The 17138-nt window shown below is 33.0% G+C and overlaps 1 protein-coding gene across 1 annotated transcript; it reads left to right on the top strand.

Annotated features, from left to right (window-relative positions):
- Window positions 1-2550: 2550 nt before the first annotated feature.
- Window positions 2551-16139, top strand: LOC112690219 (ras-related protein Rab-38). The gene is made up of 5 exons (XM_025564181.1): window positions 2551-3150; window positions 10783-10990; window positions 12501-12682; window positions 13571-13714; window positions 15615-16139. Exons 1-5 carry the CDS (start codon window positions 3076-3078, stop codon window positions 15723-15725), a joined length of 720 nt encoding a protein of 239 aa, XP_025419966.1. The 5' UTR covers window positions 2551-3075; the 3' UTR covers window positions 15726-16139.
- The last annotated feature ends 999 nt before the right edge of the window (window positions 16140-17138 follow it).

Below are 17138 nucleotides of genomic sequence, written 5' to 3'. Positions count from 1 at the left end.
CGTCCGTCCGTCCGTCCGTCCGTCGCCGCCGCCGCCGCCGTTGTCCCCGAGACACCGTGAGTGCCGCCGTTACGACGACCGGCGCGCGCGCCAACACCGACGACTCCGACACGCGCGCGCCGCACCGACACGCAGTACCGCGACGCGCGCCGGAACGTCCGTCCGTTCGTCGCGTTCGAACGTTGACAACGCGGCCGCCGTCCAACCTCCCCCCAACACCCTCCGCGGAACGTCGCTCGTCGCACAGCACCTGCCGCGCGGACCGTCATCAACAATGGTAATTATATGATCGTCACGTGGGTACAAGATCTGTGTTCACGTTCGTCGTCCCGGCGTCGGCGGCGTGCCGAGACAAACCTTTTTTCCAAAGCCGATCGCAAAGTCTGGTCTACCCCCGCCCCGCCCCCGCCCGTGTCCAAGCTCAAAACTCATCGACGTTTCATCAATATCTCTCCGCCCGAACGTGTACGGCGATTATGTGATTTACACCCAACCGTTCCGCGTCCGTTCCCCGTATCCGTACCGTCCGTTCGGTTCCAGCGCTTCGGATTTACTAACCTAACCGTTCCGTGTCCGATCCGCATCCGTTGTCCGTGCCCGTTCAGTGCAGTTCGAACCTATCTTTTGACCAAACGCGCGTTTCACATACCGCGTTTCACTGTTGCTTCGGGCGCTTGAAAAAAATTATAATACGACCGGAAGTGCAGAATCGCTAGACGATCGCTAGCTGTACTTGCCGCCTCGCTGCCGATTCCGTACGAGAACGAACCGTTCCCGTAATTTTTTTCGTCGACATCGGTACACATGATTTAAGCGTGGATACTCGTGTTTTTGAAAAAACAACTTTTTAAACGTTTCAAACTTTAAAATTTTACAAATACGTCTCGCGAGTGCGTATGAAAACCGATCAGGCCGTCAGTCGTCGCCGACGGCTGTTCGCACGGTTCCGCATTTTCCATTTCCCCGTATCGGCGAAATCTCCAAAAACGTTGTCTCCGACAAATCTTAAAGCACGGACGCGGATAGCGCGGATACGGAACGGACCTGTGCAAACGTGCACATCACGTAACGAGTAAACAAACTTTAAGCGCCGGACACGGAACGGACGGTACGGACGCGGAACGGTTATGTGTAAGTAGACCTTTTTGTGATTCACACGTTACCCGTCCGACGGCCGTCCGCCCGTTTTTAACTCGACGCCTGGGCTTCGAGTTAATAACCTGGGCTTCGTTCGGACACCTGTGTTCGGCACGCCACTTTGGTCGGCGTCGTTCCGTTATGTCCTCGGTCCGGGCGAACCGCGTGCGCATCGTTTTACGAGACGCGAGTGGAAAAATTCGATCCGTTTTCGAATACAACCCGCACGTGCTGCGTTCGCCTGGCTGCGTCCGCACTGTTTACGCGCGACGCGCGTGTGCTCTCGTGTCCAAACGAACGAACGGCGAACGCGAGCAGCCGAATCGGTGGGCGGCTCGCGTTCGTCGTGCCACGTGATAATCACTCGGTGGTTCACGCCGTTCGAGCTCGGTTCGAAACGCGTTGCGGTGCGTGTCAAACGCGAAGGGATCGACGGGAACCCGTCTTCGCCCTGCAGTCGCACCGGTTCTCCGTCGGATATCGTGTACAGCGAACGGTCCGTCCAGCAGCTCAGGCGTTCCGCCCGGTGCAAGCCGACCGTTACAACATTGTGCACGCGAACACGCTGAACCCCCGGGGACCGATGGGTTCCCCGTTTTGTGTTTCGACTATTTCGATGGTTGTACTTCGTGTAACAACATTTCATTCGGTATTCGGAACCTATTAAAATTAAATTAACGATATGTGTGTCTACACTACCGTGTAACGCGGTACATAGCTTACGCTTATACGATTACGAGTACGGAATATAGCCGGAGGGTAAACTTATTTTTCTTCCCCCTTCTCCCGCGTACGTGTGTGAAGCCCTTATCGGTTATCGCGTTACGATTGCTTTACAGTGGGTCGCGACGCAAGTCACATAACAACGGTAAGTACGTAACTAGTAGCACTAACGTGCAAGGGCGTCCATCTTCAGAAATCTAAGGGGGGGGGGACATAGTGTTTTATAGTAAAATTTACCTTCATATTAAATTGTCATAGGTAAAGTTATATACATATATATATATATATATATATATATATATTGATATTATTTTATTAAGTACATGCATTGTTCTTAAACCTATAAAATTATTATTTATAAAACAGATATATAATATGAAATTTTATAAAAAATGATAATTAGTAAAATTTTAAAAATGTAATATAAACATGGTGCTTTATTATTTAAAAATAATTGATTTTAATAACTAAGACGATAGTTCCAAATTGCGTTTATTTTTGGAAAATTCACTAATAACATTGTCAACTGAATTCATATATTGAATTTACACGCGTAAATATAAAATTAGGACACAGCGTTTCCACTACATGATCCTAATATTTAAAGTACCAAGAAGCCAGGGAGGGACATGTCCCCCTCTTGCCCCGCCACCAATGGACGCCCATGCTAACGTGGTCACCTACAGATAAGTTGACACGTGAGGTTCAGTACGTCTATACACGCGTATGTGTACAATTATCAATACTGTTTTATAACGCGCGTTTTTATGTGAACTAAATGATTATTAATATTATAATTACGGCGTTATCTGGTCGTTCGACGCAACGGCGTTGACGGCGGTAGGGGAAAGACAACAACATTGAATGGCGCGTTGCGTAATCACGACGATCGGTAGAGGAAAAAATATTGATAAACAGTACGATCATTTACGATGATAATGATGATCAATCGTGTGCTCTCTGGCACTGTACTGCGGTCGGAACAGTAATTGTACGTTACGTCGCAGTGCGGTGGCTCGATGTTTGCGCGTCTCCTCTACTCATCTGTATACTACAACAATGCTGTACTACATCGTTGCGCGTAAAATGATTGATTTCGTTTGAGTTTGAATTGATTTTTTTTTCTTTCGCTCACCGTCCTTCGCCTCGACGTATACACACGCGTGCGGCACCACACGCATTGTTCACGCGCCAATTTCTATAATTTTGTAATTTATGGCATTAAACAAGTTACGATCGTACAGGCACAAGGTGTTAACGGAGAGTTTGGTGGACGACGTGGACTTTACAGTGAGTAACACCTATATTTCGTCTCGACCAACACATGCGTGGACATAATTGTTACGCTGTCCACGATGGTTTAATAATTAAAATCTGACGGAACCGAACCGGGGGACGTAAGTTTATAGCGGCACGTCCGAATTGCATGCCGAAAAAATAAACATAAATTGCAATGTCCGGATTGCATGCCGGAAAGTCATGCGTTTGACCGAACTTTTGGAAATCGCAATACGTTTGGGCAATTTAGCATTTAGCTTATTTTTAAAAAAATTTAATTTTTAATTTTTAAGCTATAGATATGTATACGTACGTATGTATAAACATTTAATGGTGTCCAATACCAGATAACGGTATTATTATATCGATAAGATATATAGAGTATTGACTATAGATATAGAGTAGTATAGACGATTAATTTTAAAATTGTATGATGTAATTTCTGAATTATTATTACCTATTATAGATAAGAAAGGTAGAACTAATGTCAAAATGAGAGGAAAAATGGATTGATAAAATACAGCATCCCGGGATATTAAAGATAAATAATAAAAAAAATTGTTAAAATCGAATCGGCATGGTTCATACATCTCTAAGACGTGGCATGCAGTTCCGACATTTTTTTTTTTTTTGGTATGCAATTTGCCGTTTATAATTAGTACTGCCGCTTATCGATAGATAATGTCTTCTAATTAGTACCCCGCTAGTTGAAAAACACTTCCGATTAACATTTACAATCTATTACAAAATATATAACATGGATACACGTTTTTGTTAAATACGAATAAGGAGTGAACGTCTAGTTCCGCTTTCCATAACAGATAAAATATTATAGATCATTGGATTTCAGACTAATTGGTTTTGAACTTGGTTTTAAAACCAACCCTGGCTAATACGTTTGGAAAAAGTTTTAGGAAACCCTTCGAAATGTATAGAACTAGAAATATATAAAGTCTAATTTTCTATCCTGTACACTATTTAATATTTGTATACACTCGTTTGTAACTACACCCCCTCCCCCTACTGCGCCACTACAGTTTCCATTTATGTTAATTAGTTTTGAGTAAAACGTCAAATTAAACTGTTCTCCTGCCGTTCTCCTAGATTAATTAACAATTATTGTCCTGATTAATGATTTTCTTAGCTAGTTATTCGTCAATCCGGCTACAATACTTACCTAGTAATACACCTGAGTGTCTTTTATATATATTTACATTTTTTTGATACTGGCTACATAATATATATTTTGTGTATATTTAAAACCGGCTTTTGTTGATTGAAGCCTTATTATGGTCGCTCATAACATTACAAGTTTACGGTAATCTGCTGGTAGGTACCTTAAATTTAAAATTAATGTTGAACTTTCACTGAAATATAATATAATATAGACACTTGTATGAAAGAAAATATTAGACATACTACGCTCTGTAACGTTTAAAATAGTTATTAGATACATACTTACGTAAGCCGTTCGTTATAAACGTATATAATGTTATACAGCTGACAACAGCCATAATATAATTTTAATAATAACGTTAAACATTACGTTTAACTGTCTCCTAATAAATATGTACGCTATACCAGTGTCAAACACAAAGTATAAAAGTTTAAAATATTGTTTAGAACATGTATCTGCTCTGTACATGGAGAATTAAATCCATGTTGTTCTTGCTCTGCATCAAAAGGGAAATTCCATAAAAAAAAAATATAAATAAAAAAGTACCATATTAGTTAATTTTAATGCTAAACACAATAGAAAAAATAACTAAACATAAATTTCAAGTAAAAAAAAAAAAAAAAACTTATTCAAATTCAAAAACTGGTTTTTATGTGTTATTGCATAACTGCATCCTTCTTATTTCATCATTCTATTTTAAAAAAATTTGCATTAACGTTACAAAATGAGTTACATACACAAATATTTAATACAACTATTTATTTTAATTGTAAACAAGATTTTAATGTATTCAAATACCAGTGATTTCATTTGAAATTTTTTATTTAACTTTTCAATATTTTACTAAAATAAATGTTAAAAATAAACCAGTCAGCATTAAAATTGTTCATTAAAATAATTCTGGATATTATCTAATGAATATTCGGTTTCGTACAATATATCTTGTCTATTTACTATATTATTAAAATTTATAGGATGTTTAGATGCAAAATAATTTTAAAATTAAAAAGATTTTTCGTGTACTGTTATTTACTGAATCGTTTTGGCAGTCCTCGTAGTTTTTTTTATAATTTGGAATGTCCATATTTTTTTTTTATCGATTATTTTAATAAGTTACACAATAATAATTTAAATATGATAATTTAAATGTCCAAACTACTTAGATCGATGAATGTATAAAATACAAGAATTATTATAAAATAATTACTGATTAATAAATTATAAAAAAATATAAGTTATAAGATCTCTCTAATAAAATCTCATATTTACAATAATACTTATTATCACGAACTAAAATATCTATTTCGTAATCGCATGTTTGTTATTAGGTTTTTATATCTAAATAATTGTATTAAGCATTCTATCTGATAACAGGATTATTTAAAAAATCAGGGTGAAACTTTTAGATAGGGTGATGTATTACCATCAAATGAGATACAAAAACTGATGAATGATATAAATTTTATTGACGCCATTATTGGGGTAATAGAGTATACATGTTATTAAAGAATATGATATGCAATAGTATTGAATTATAATACAAATTAATATTAATATATAACTGATAAAGCCGGTGATTTATTACTATGAGAAATGTATTAATTGAAAGTCGAATATAGATACCGAAGTTTGGATTCATTATCAAAATTGAAGTCAAAATTATCCAGGCTATTGAAGACCCGAACCCTTCGACTTTTAATTTCATTGAAACTATACTGTTGCATTTGAAAGCCATGGACTTCGAGTAGAATGTGAGAGCCAGCAATCCTATTGGTTCTAAGATTTCAATACATATAATAGTATTCTTCGCTCTTTCCTCAAGCTCATTCAATCCCTCACTCTCCCTTAATTCTCATCATCAAATCCTTAATTTATCGTATTAACCTTAATAATAAAATCGTCAATTTTTTTATGGGTTCTCAGTCATGTAGGTATAGCTGGCAATGAGCGGACTGATTTCCTGGCTGTTTCCACAAAATTCTCTTCACATCCTTCCATTTCTAAAATTCCTGCTTCTGATCTCCTTACTATCCATCGCAAACTCCTCCGCAATGCTTGGCAATCTACTTGGCAGTCCTTACCACATAACTTCGCCACTTGGCATAAACATATTGTCCCTATAATTCCTAAGTTTCCATGGTTCAGCAAAATTAACATTTCTAGGCGTCTGATCATAGGATTTACTCGCCTCCGTATTGGACACAGCCTCCTTCCCCATCATTCTTTCAACCATTTCCTTATTTCCTCTCCGTTCTACACTAATCCTCACGAGGATTCAATATGTGATTTTAATCACATTATATTTAACTGTCCTTCTCTTCTTCCTAGCAGACAGCTTCTTTTCTCATTCATATCTTCCCTTGGTTATATTACTCCCGACTCTAATCTTCTCCTTAACTCCCGCTTCATTCCTATCATTCATTCCATTATTAATTTCATCTATTCTTCTAGCATCCTTATTTAATTTAAATACGATTATTTTTAGCTAATTAGTGATAATCTTTATGTATAACTTATCTAATTGTATTACTGTAATGTGTATAAACTAAGGCAAAATAAATTTAAAAAAAAAAAAAAAAAAATATAATAGTACCCTTAACAATTTTTAAAATAAACGATACATCATTGAATTTACGTCTAGAAGAAGAGGAATAAATACCTAAGTTTTCTATTAGAGTAACTAAGTTTAAATATATAAGATAAATATCTTAGAAAACAAGATCGGATGTTATTTAAACCGTATTGGAAAGGATTCCATAATATAGTATCATACTCAATGTTAGAAGGCACCAGTAATTAGTGCTGCATTGGTCTTTTAAATTTGGAACCAATTTACCATTGCTCTCAAAAAACAATTTTGAGTGAAAGAGGTCGAATGGTTCAGTTTATTTTTCTAAAGATAGAGTAAATATTGTATTCACCCTATTAAAGCCGTTTGGCGTTAATTTTATAATAAAATAAAATAAATAAATAAATATTTCGAGTCACTGCAATTAATATTCATAGGATAACAACTAAATATTATTGCGGTTTAATGAAAATTCGTCTAAATAACTGATTCAAAAATTATTATTTTTAATATTATTTTAAATTTTAAGCATGTTATAAGTAAGTAAAAATTACAATTAATAAAACTTCACAACTCGCTTAAAAATTAAAATATCGAAAAAACTTTCAAACAAAACACAGATAATGCTTCTTCTCTTAATGTTTGATTATAGGTCAGTTTACTCTAACATTAATATTAACATCACTACATTTAAATTACTGAACAAAAATTTGCTATGCTGTACGCAAGCCTGACGAATACATATGGGTGTGGCGTCCTATTACGTATAAAATTGTATTTTTATGAAATTTTCACTACAAAAATATAAGGAATTTCCTTGATTTTTATAGTTATCACCAAACTTAATAAATTAATAAATATTTAAAGGCTCGTAAAAAATTTATTTTGGAATTAAGATAGATTTTTTTCAATTTATCGATTAAAGATATGAATAAGGAACTTTGTATTATATTTTCAAGACTTTTTGTCTTACTAAAATTATGCTATCGACATTTTTAAAGAAAAAAAGTTAAAAAAATATATGAAAATTATGCTTTTCTTCAAATAGCTTTAAAATATATATTTAAAAAAATACAATTCCTAGAAAAAAAATGATATAAGCATTCAGTAAAAACTTCAAGTCTCTGCGATTGTTATTTTTTTAGTTACGATGAAAACAAATATCTGATTTTATCGAAAACAGCTAGGTACGCCATAAATGTTGACGTATAACTTTGTGTCAATTTTTTGCAATTATTAAAAAAATGTTTGGAAATTCATAAAATTATACCGTTCGAGTTACCAACTAGACAACATTTCCTATCAGAAATCTCTATTATTGTGATTATTTATTATGATGATCGGAGAAATCCTACTAGTTGAAATCGTGTATACAGGCACAAAAAAACGTAATAATGGTAAAACCAATATATTTATTGTTTTACAATGAATATAAGAGAAAAAAAACTGGAAGTGCTTATTTCTATAAGTAATAATAATAAATGTAAGACTTCGTTATTATTGTTATGTTTTCTAGATTTATTAATTCAATAAAATTGTATTTAATTTTAGTTGTTAATAGATTATACCACTAGATAATATTAAACATTTAAAGTTTATTGAAATAATTTAATATACAAATTGTTTTGAGTATTTCGACAAAGAATGTTTTTAAGAGCACTTATAATAAATGAAAGCGACGAACTGTGTAAATAAAGCTCCACCTAGAATCGTATTCGAGTGTCAACTGCGGCAATTAATCAATGCTTTTAAATTTAAGCATATCTGCAGCCAACTGAATTACAAGCTTGAACTCCTGTATTAATTTATTATTTATAATATCAATTAAAAAAATCCATTATTTTCTATTATTTTAATTTCATATAAAAAGAGTAATTTATATTATATATATATATATATATATATATATACGTTATTTATATGAATACATTATTTAGTTAGCCTAATAATAATAATTATTGAGCGCATAATTATTATATTTTGTTTTAATCTATTTAGGCCATCAGCCTTAATAATACCGAAAATAAGTTTATCAGTGTTGGTCATTAGATATATAGCAAATATATTATAATAATTATTCATTCAATATTATTAGTAATTGGATAGGAACCTAATATGTTATCATAATAGTTTTTGATCCAAATGATCAAATACCCAAACTTGCATCAATATTTAACAATTAATAACGCTAACGCATTCAAATTATTTTAAGTACTCGATAACTATGATACTTAATAGGTAATGTCAATGAAAAAACGAACATATATAATTATATGTTACCAAATTTATAACTATTTAAGTAATTATTGATGAAGTAATGCATTTTAATCATATTAACTAATAAATGAACTAGTATCGCTAGTGAATTTGTAATGTCAGTTTGGGCAAAGTTTTAGTAACTATAAATATTTAGACACGGTCTACTACATGTTACGTTTTGTATAATATTATGGTTTTACCACTGTTATAAGTTTACGATTACATAAAATATTTGTGACTCACAAATTGTGAGTGTAATATATATGTGTGTGTATTTATATTATATACACACACAAATAACTATATAAATTCAAAGATAATTGAAAATAGTAACTATAGCTAAGTCAACTTTACTTGAATGATTTATTAAATTTATCAACTGTACAATATCCGTAAGAAATAATAAAAAAAATAATCCATCAATCTCTACGCGTTTCATTGTTAATGGATTACTTGTTTGTGTTCCAAGTCGTAAAATATGAGTTTAAAAATGTATCAATCTATCAATATCGTTATAAGTTTCTTAACTTTAGCATATATGCGCCGAAATAAAGGTGTACGGTAAATGTGAATCATTATACAAATTAAAAAAATAAACAGTCAACAGTCACACAAGTGTGTATGTATAAGTATATTTATAAAGCGTATAAATCATCGTTCTGTGAAAGGTGTATGCCTTTCATTTTTCCATAGGATGAGATAACGCAAATGATTGATTACCGAGTTTTGTTTTTGCCGAGTCAAATTTTCAATACACATAATTATATATAAATGTATATGGCAGGATCAAACGCCGAAAAAACAATCGATTAAATACGGTCAATTTTAGTTATCATGTTTTTATAATATTATAAAATAATACGAATACGAAGTATTTCTTAGAACTGTGGCCATTGTTACTACATAAATTATATATTAATTACATACCTTGACCACTTACATTTTTGTATTTTTTTTTCCACCCGAGAGAGTTGAGAGTACAACCATTTCACCACAAGGTTAATAATAATTTACAACTCGCGTGTTGATTCGTATTTGTTGTTCTGTAAATCGAAAACATGTCGTTAATTAGGCTTTCTTGAAGTACAACATCTGATAGGCCAATATTCGGAATCAAACGCAGTCGGCTGGTAAATCGTATAGGTAATATCAGAGATGCAAATCTAGAGAAGTAGAAAAAAATTGCCCCCCATAATTTGGTAGGTGGGCGGGAACTGATCGATAATCGATAGTTGATGTTCAAACATAATAATTAGCATACCTCAATGCACTTTATTACGTAATTATATATTATGTGAGCAAAGCAACCAATATTTTTTTCATAAGTGGATATCGAATACTTTGGTTCCCCCCCCCCCTATATCATTCCAACTAGTTTGTGCCACTGGATAATATGTTAATACAATCACCGATATATGTGTATCCCACCAATCCCTTCCTTTCCGATAACATACGAAGACCAGACCCCATTAATTATGTACACTACAGTACGCGATTATATAAAAAAAAAAAAACCATTGAAACAGTTTTCCCTCGTAATTATTTTCTTGAAAAGACTACGGATCAAGTTGATCCGATCAACGATATACATATCGTCTCTAACAGTTTTTATTTTTTATTTTTATCTTTCAACTCGTAGTCTAGAAGTACATCAGTACCTACGGAGTACCTTTTCAAGATTTTGGTCATCGGCGAGCTCGGCACCGGAAAAACTTCTATCATCAAACGTTATGTTCACCGGTTCTTCTCGCAACACTACCGCGCGACCATTGGAGTAGACTTCGCGTTGAAATCTATCGACTGGGATTCCAATACAGTTGTTCGGCTGCAACTATGGGACATAGCCGGTAAGTAATCGTCATATAATATAACTGGATTGGTATCGATATTCATTTGACGTTGGAATTTATCAATTCTATAATATGTAATAAATTCGTCCAATTAAATGTATAATAAAAAATTACAATACCTTGAAATGTCACGTGTTCATTTTTACGTAGTCAGATGAGTTTCAAAACAGGTTTTCGGTCTTGTTGCGAGTGAGAAAAAGAGTACAGTGGATCGAAAAACACGGACCGAGAAAGAAAGAATATATTTTTTATGCTAACCTTTAATATGAAACACGCGTGATAAACTTTTCTATAAAAATATAAAAATATTGGTGACCATTGATAATGTATCTAAACATACTTTGAAGTACGTCTCCGTTGTCTTCATCAGTCTGTCCGTTCGTGGGTTAGTTACCAATGTACAGTTGAATTAAGATAATAAGTTGTATTCATACTAGCCCGTATAAAAAAAAATATATGTATCCAATATATGTAGATTTTTGTATTAGCAAATATTAAAAAATGTATACCAAAATATAAAAAAGTTGTTTACAAATTGAGATATTTCATTTAATTTGGTTTCTTAGATTCTTCGCACAACCGTGAATAAGTTACAAAATTATTTTCAAATCGTGTACGGAATTTTAGTTTACTGTTCGAAATAAGTTTAGGAATCGAGAATTTGGCGCGCTGGCAATGTGAGTTTTTTTTAATTTGATAATGAAACAGCCTTTGTATTTTTATGACCTCGCGAGTTTAACATTACTGGATCTATTATATAGATACGACGAAATACGTGGAATAACTACATTTAAATTATGGTTTTTTTTTTCATCTATACTTGAGTGCAAAATTATACTCAAAAAAAAGTCGAGATTACGAAAACTATATTGTGATTATGTAAAGAAGTTGGGGGAAAAAATCTGTTTTCCTCGGGTAAACAGTTGTGCCGTTAAATTTCTTTTTCGTATAACATTCTATAACACAGTGGTCGCCAACCTTTTGGATCTCACGGACCACTAAATACATACTCTAAATTCTACGGACCATTTTTAACTAAAATAGTTTTTTACATAAATACCGTTAAATAAATCGATGAAGCATTTTTTTTCGGTCATATTTAATTTGTTATTTTTATTGTTTGCTACAAAGGATCTATTATCTACATAATACCATGTCTAGGGTCTTCTTTTTTTTGGGAAATAACGACAAAAAGATTCTGTAAGTAACGTCCAAATTTTTCTCCGGACCACCTAAATTTCCTCGCGGACCATCGATTGGCGACCGCTGCTATAAAGCATTTACGGGTATCTTTTTGTTTTGTTTTTTTCTAATTTCTAATTTCAGTTTGGCTTGTGTCCAAACTTTTAAGTTTTAATTATTATATTTTATCGTTACAAACCCCCTCCCCCCGCCGTTACATTTACGGACCCGTATAGGGAAACGCTGGACGCACGTTAACTGTTCGGCGGTACCTAGTGTTGGAGTGGTTCGACGAATTAAAATCGCGGTCAATGGTTGTTTACAGGCCAAGAAAGGTTCGGGAACATGACCCGGGTGTACTACAAAGACGCGCTAGGAGCGTTCATAGTTTTCGACGTAACGCGACCGGCCACGTTCGACGCGGTGGTCAAGTGGAAACAGGACTTGGACGCAAAGGTCTCGTTGGAGGACGGGACTCCGATACCGTGCGTTTTACTTGCGAACAAGGTAAGCGTAAAAATACTTAAACGATTCGCGATCAATGCAATGAATTATATGTACCGGTCCAGACGTGTGCCAGTCATTGCTCATGACTTGACGTTGCAACACCAGTGGCGTGCGCATGAATTTGGTATTGGGGGGGGGGGGGGGGGGCATAAATAAAAATGTATATTTGGGCTTTTATACTAAATTCATCAATTATTTGTTCTGTAGATAATGGAATGTCTCGATGTATGTTCATTAACGCGAATCCATTTAACCGTGACTGCCCCGTCGTATTTCTTAAATACGTTTTTAAACTTAGAAGAAAAAAAAAGCGTTTGGTGCACCTCTTTCGGTACGACTTCTTACAATGTCGTGTTTCGCAACCGGATTAGTGCACGAAACTCGTGTACATTTAAACTCCTTATCGAGTATTCCGGATGAGGAGCAGAAGAATACATTTTCTTGTATTCCCTGCGTAAAAGTGCTAATAAAGATCGCCCACCCTCTGCACTTACATTACTGATCTCCCGTATTACAAATAAAGTTATCAACACGATTTATGTTGCGAAAATCTTTTCGATCCAACTTCAAAGGAACCAGCTTCGATATCCTGTGAAAAAAAAAACCAAAAAAATCCTATTATACCTATATACTATCTTTCCACGATTCCCAATGAAGCCTTCTGATTCAAAAACTATCCTTAAATCATATTAAAGATGTATGAACACTGTACGCATACTGAACACTTCGCGTTCTCTTTCTGACAATACTATATTTTACTTATCAAACTTAGGCCTGCTTGCACGTGTACAGATTGTAAAACATAATTAAAGAACTAATTTCAAACAATAAAAACATTAAGTCTTTAAAAAAAAAAAAATAATAATAACAAACGTTTTGTTCTTGCAGTGCGATCAAACTAAAGAGGGTATGGTGAATAGCGTTGCCAAAATGGATGAATTTTGCAAAGAAAACATGTTCTCCGCATGGTACGAGACATCTGCTAAGGAAAACGTGAACATAGACGATGCTGCCAAAACACTCGTGTCACAGGTACCTGTACATAAACAATATTTTCGAAATACACTATTTTATACACGATTTTATTTTTATCTGGCGGTTTTTTTTTTAAATTTTCACAAACGCCGTTTACCTCGATTTGACATTCGTGCGTTTATTTAGCATATACATAATAATATACATTATATTTAATGATATGTAAGGATATACTTAACATCTTTAATTAATTATAGTGTTTGTTTCAATACTGTATAAATATGATAATTAGGTAATTACTAAATACAAAAAAAAAACCTATTATAAGATGTTCGCATTACCGTTAATAGTTATGCACGTACATCTATACAACACGAAACGGATAACCAAGGGAGCTATAAACATTTTTTTTTTTTTAATTTTAATATTATCGCTCGCTTTTTTTCAACAATTATTTTAATGAATTTTTTTTCGATAAACACACTTCTCTCTTCAAACTCATTCAAGCCGTCATTTAATAGGTACCCATACTATATCCGACCACAATAATAGCAATGCTCATTTCGTGCATGACGTATAATATTCCACACGGCGGTCGTGCTATGTGAATTACGTGACCAAATCCAATGAAAACCGAACTTTTAGTACTTTTTCTGTGTGATTTTTGAACCGATGAACTGCGCATTATGAATATTGTTTGTAATTTCGTAGTTTTTAAACGCCATGTCGGCCGAATATAGTTGGGAAACCTACCAGCTATAATATAAGTAGATATTTATTAGTCGATTTCCCCTCGATTTGATTGGGTTTTTTCTAATCAGAGTTTATGCAACCTTATAAAACATTTTTTTTCCCTAAAATTATTTTACATGTAATTATTATTTAGTTTCACTGATAACGATGAAAAATTGAAGTCATCAATAATATTTTATAATGTTGCATAACTGCAGTGCACACGTAACATTATGCGTTTATGAGATACAACTGTATTGCATGCGGTAATTTGTGTCCATAATACGAGTAGTAGACTCGTGTTTGAAGAGATACATTTATACAATTAAATGTAATGTATGTTTCTCTATTCGAATTTCCATTAACTTTTCTATAAACATGAAAATATTTTGATGAGTCGTATAAAAGCTAGAATTTAAACGAGAACTTAACAACTCGCATGCCTTGGTGATTAGAGTAATTAGCTCTGCTGATGCTCGAACCCATACTTCAGGTGGACACATTCGTGATCCAGCGCCGATGGGAGGTTTTACAGGGGCCGGGGCAGATTTTGTTACGGGCCATAGAATTTTTTTCGTTTAGCCAAAATATATTTCATTAGACGCTCTAGTACTCGCATGCCACATTTTTCTATTATATATAAATTATGTAAAAATAGATATTATACCTTATCATCAAAGCATCAATAATATATTATAATTTATTAATGTATTATTATCATACTATTTATATTACAATATAGGTACCTACTAAACATAACATTGAAGTTAGGGATTAAAATACCATGTACATTTTCACATGACAAGGGAATCTTGTTATTTAGTTTTAAAAACAATATGGTAGACTTACAAATTTTTAAATTCCATGTAAGGCGGGGTTCCTGGGCAGCTGCTCCTTCTGTCCTGCCCTACCGCCGGCGCTGCACTGATCTCCTTTATTTATATATACATCTAATAGATAATTAGCATCGAATCAACCATCTTATTGGTGGTTCAAAAAGCTAGACGCGATTTGTATTAATCATTTTCAAACAAGATTATAACCGGCGAGCAATTTACAAAAAAAAAAACATTTTTTAAAAAAATAATGACAATTTTACACAATATGCCCAAAATGCAAAAATTTCATATTAGATTAATACACACAAAGCTTTATTGCGTTTCGAAACCAGCCTTGGCTCATACCATATTGTTTGTTATACGCTATTACACGACACTGATTTCAGATTCTGAAGTACACTGCTCAATACAAACCGACGTACTTGAAATCGAAGGGCCAAGTGATACTGAACAGCGTGATGTCGTCCGAAGACAAGAAAAACAATTGCTCCTGTTGATGAAAAAAAAATCAGTGCCAATATTAGAGCCAGTTGACTGCTCGTTCGTTCATTATTATAAGTAGGTGGTGTACACATCACCCAGAAGCGAGAACAAATTTTTTTTATTGTTCTTTCTTTTTTTTTTTTCATTAGTCATAACACTACGTTTAACCTATGTGCCTTAAGATTTTGTACTAATTATACACCGTTATGTGTGCACTAACTGACACTAAGAAATTTCTCCCGGGAGAGTATAAAAAATATATTACATTATATTCATTAAAAAACATAATTCAATAAATGTTCAATTTTTTACGATGATCAAAAAGTTATAAATGTTCCAAAACATTGTTGTGGTTTGATAACTTTTTTTTTTCTATGTTAGATAATAGACGTACTCGCATTATACTGTAAATGTGATACATTTCTAATTGATTTATTTTTTCTTTGGTTTTAATAACCTTTTTCTCAACTTAGTACAATATGTGCCTTATTATAATTATTATAATCAAAATCATTGTCTATAAAAATATTTTCTGTACCCATATTTTGAGTATACCATTTTTTGTTAATATATTTATATATATATTATATTTTTATTTTACAATAATATATTTCAAAATTCTTTTAAAATATATAATATTTATATACATACATATATACAAAGGTACATGCATATGTATACATATATATATTTTATAAATACAACCCTGAAGCTTTTTATTATAACGATGGATGATCTTCAACAATACATTTAAAAAGTGTACATAAAAATTAATAATAATATTTAGAAAAATATGATACATGTATATAAATATTATTTACTATTCTTATGTATATAGTGTATTGTGTACATTCAGTATAAATAAAAAACTGTAAGCAATTCCATCAATAGAGGTATTAAAGTATAAAACCGTAAACTAATGGTCATCATTAGTCATTAATTTGTAAAGAAGTTATTTTAAATTAAAAAAAAAAAAAATTCATCTTTTTGACAAACTGTTTTAATGATTTTCTGTCTTTGTGTGTCATACATGAAACCTATAACTAAACTTAGAATCAAAGGCAAACAAATTTCCAGGCCAACATAGATCATTCGTGATTTAGTTTGAAACCAGAGTTAAAATCTACAATAAAATTACTCAAACTGATCAATATATTGATTTATTAATGCTTATAAGATTAAATTTTATGCGAAATAATATTTTAAAAACCTATATATAACATGGTGTAAGATATTTTTGCAGTTTGTATATAAAAAATTAATTATGAGCTTCATACATGAATATAATATAACACAATCATTGATTTTCAAATCACAAATTTAATAAAACCAATTATGAAAAAGTAAATGTCAAATATAAATATAAAACACTAAAATTGAATCTTATAACATTAAATCTAATTCGAATTCTACTTGTATTTTTATCT

Source organism: Sipha flava, unplaced genomic scaffold, assembly GCF_003268045.1.
Source record: "Sipha flava isolate LNK unplaced genomic scaffold, YSA_version1 49577_pilon_pilon, whole genome shotgun sequence".
Classification (NCBI taxonomy): Eukaryota; Metazoa; Arthropoda; class Insecta; order Hemiptera; family Aphididae; genus Sipha; species Sipha flava.
This window is presented reverse-complemented; position numbering and strand designations above follow the sequence as displayed.

Bases quoted from the DNA above. Each gene is read 5' to 3' on its own strand.
- LOC112690219 (XM_025564181.1), top strand. From the start codon at position 3,076: ATGGCATTAAACAAGTTACGATCGTACAGGCACAAGGTGTTAACGGAG. The intron at 3,151-10,782 runs GTGAGTAACACC...TTCAACTCGTAG, and splicing joins TGGACGACGTGGACTTTACA to TCTAGAAGTACATCAGTACC. The intron at 10,991-12,500 runs GTAAGTAATCGT...GGTTGTTTACAG, and splicing joins GCAACTATGGGACATAGCCG to GCCAAGAAAGGTTCGGGAAC.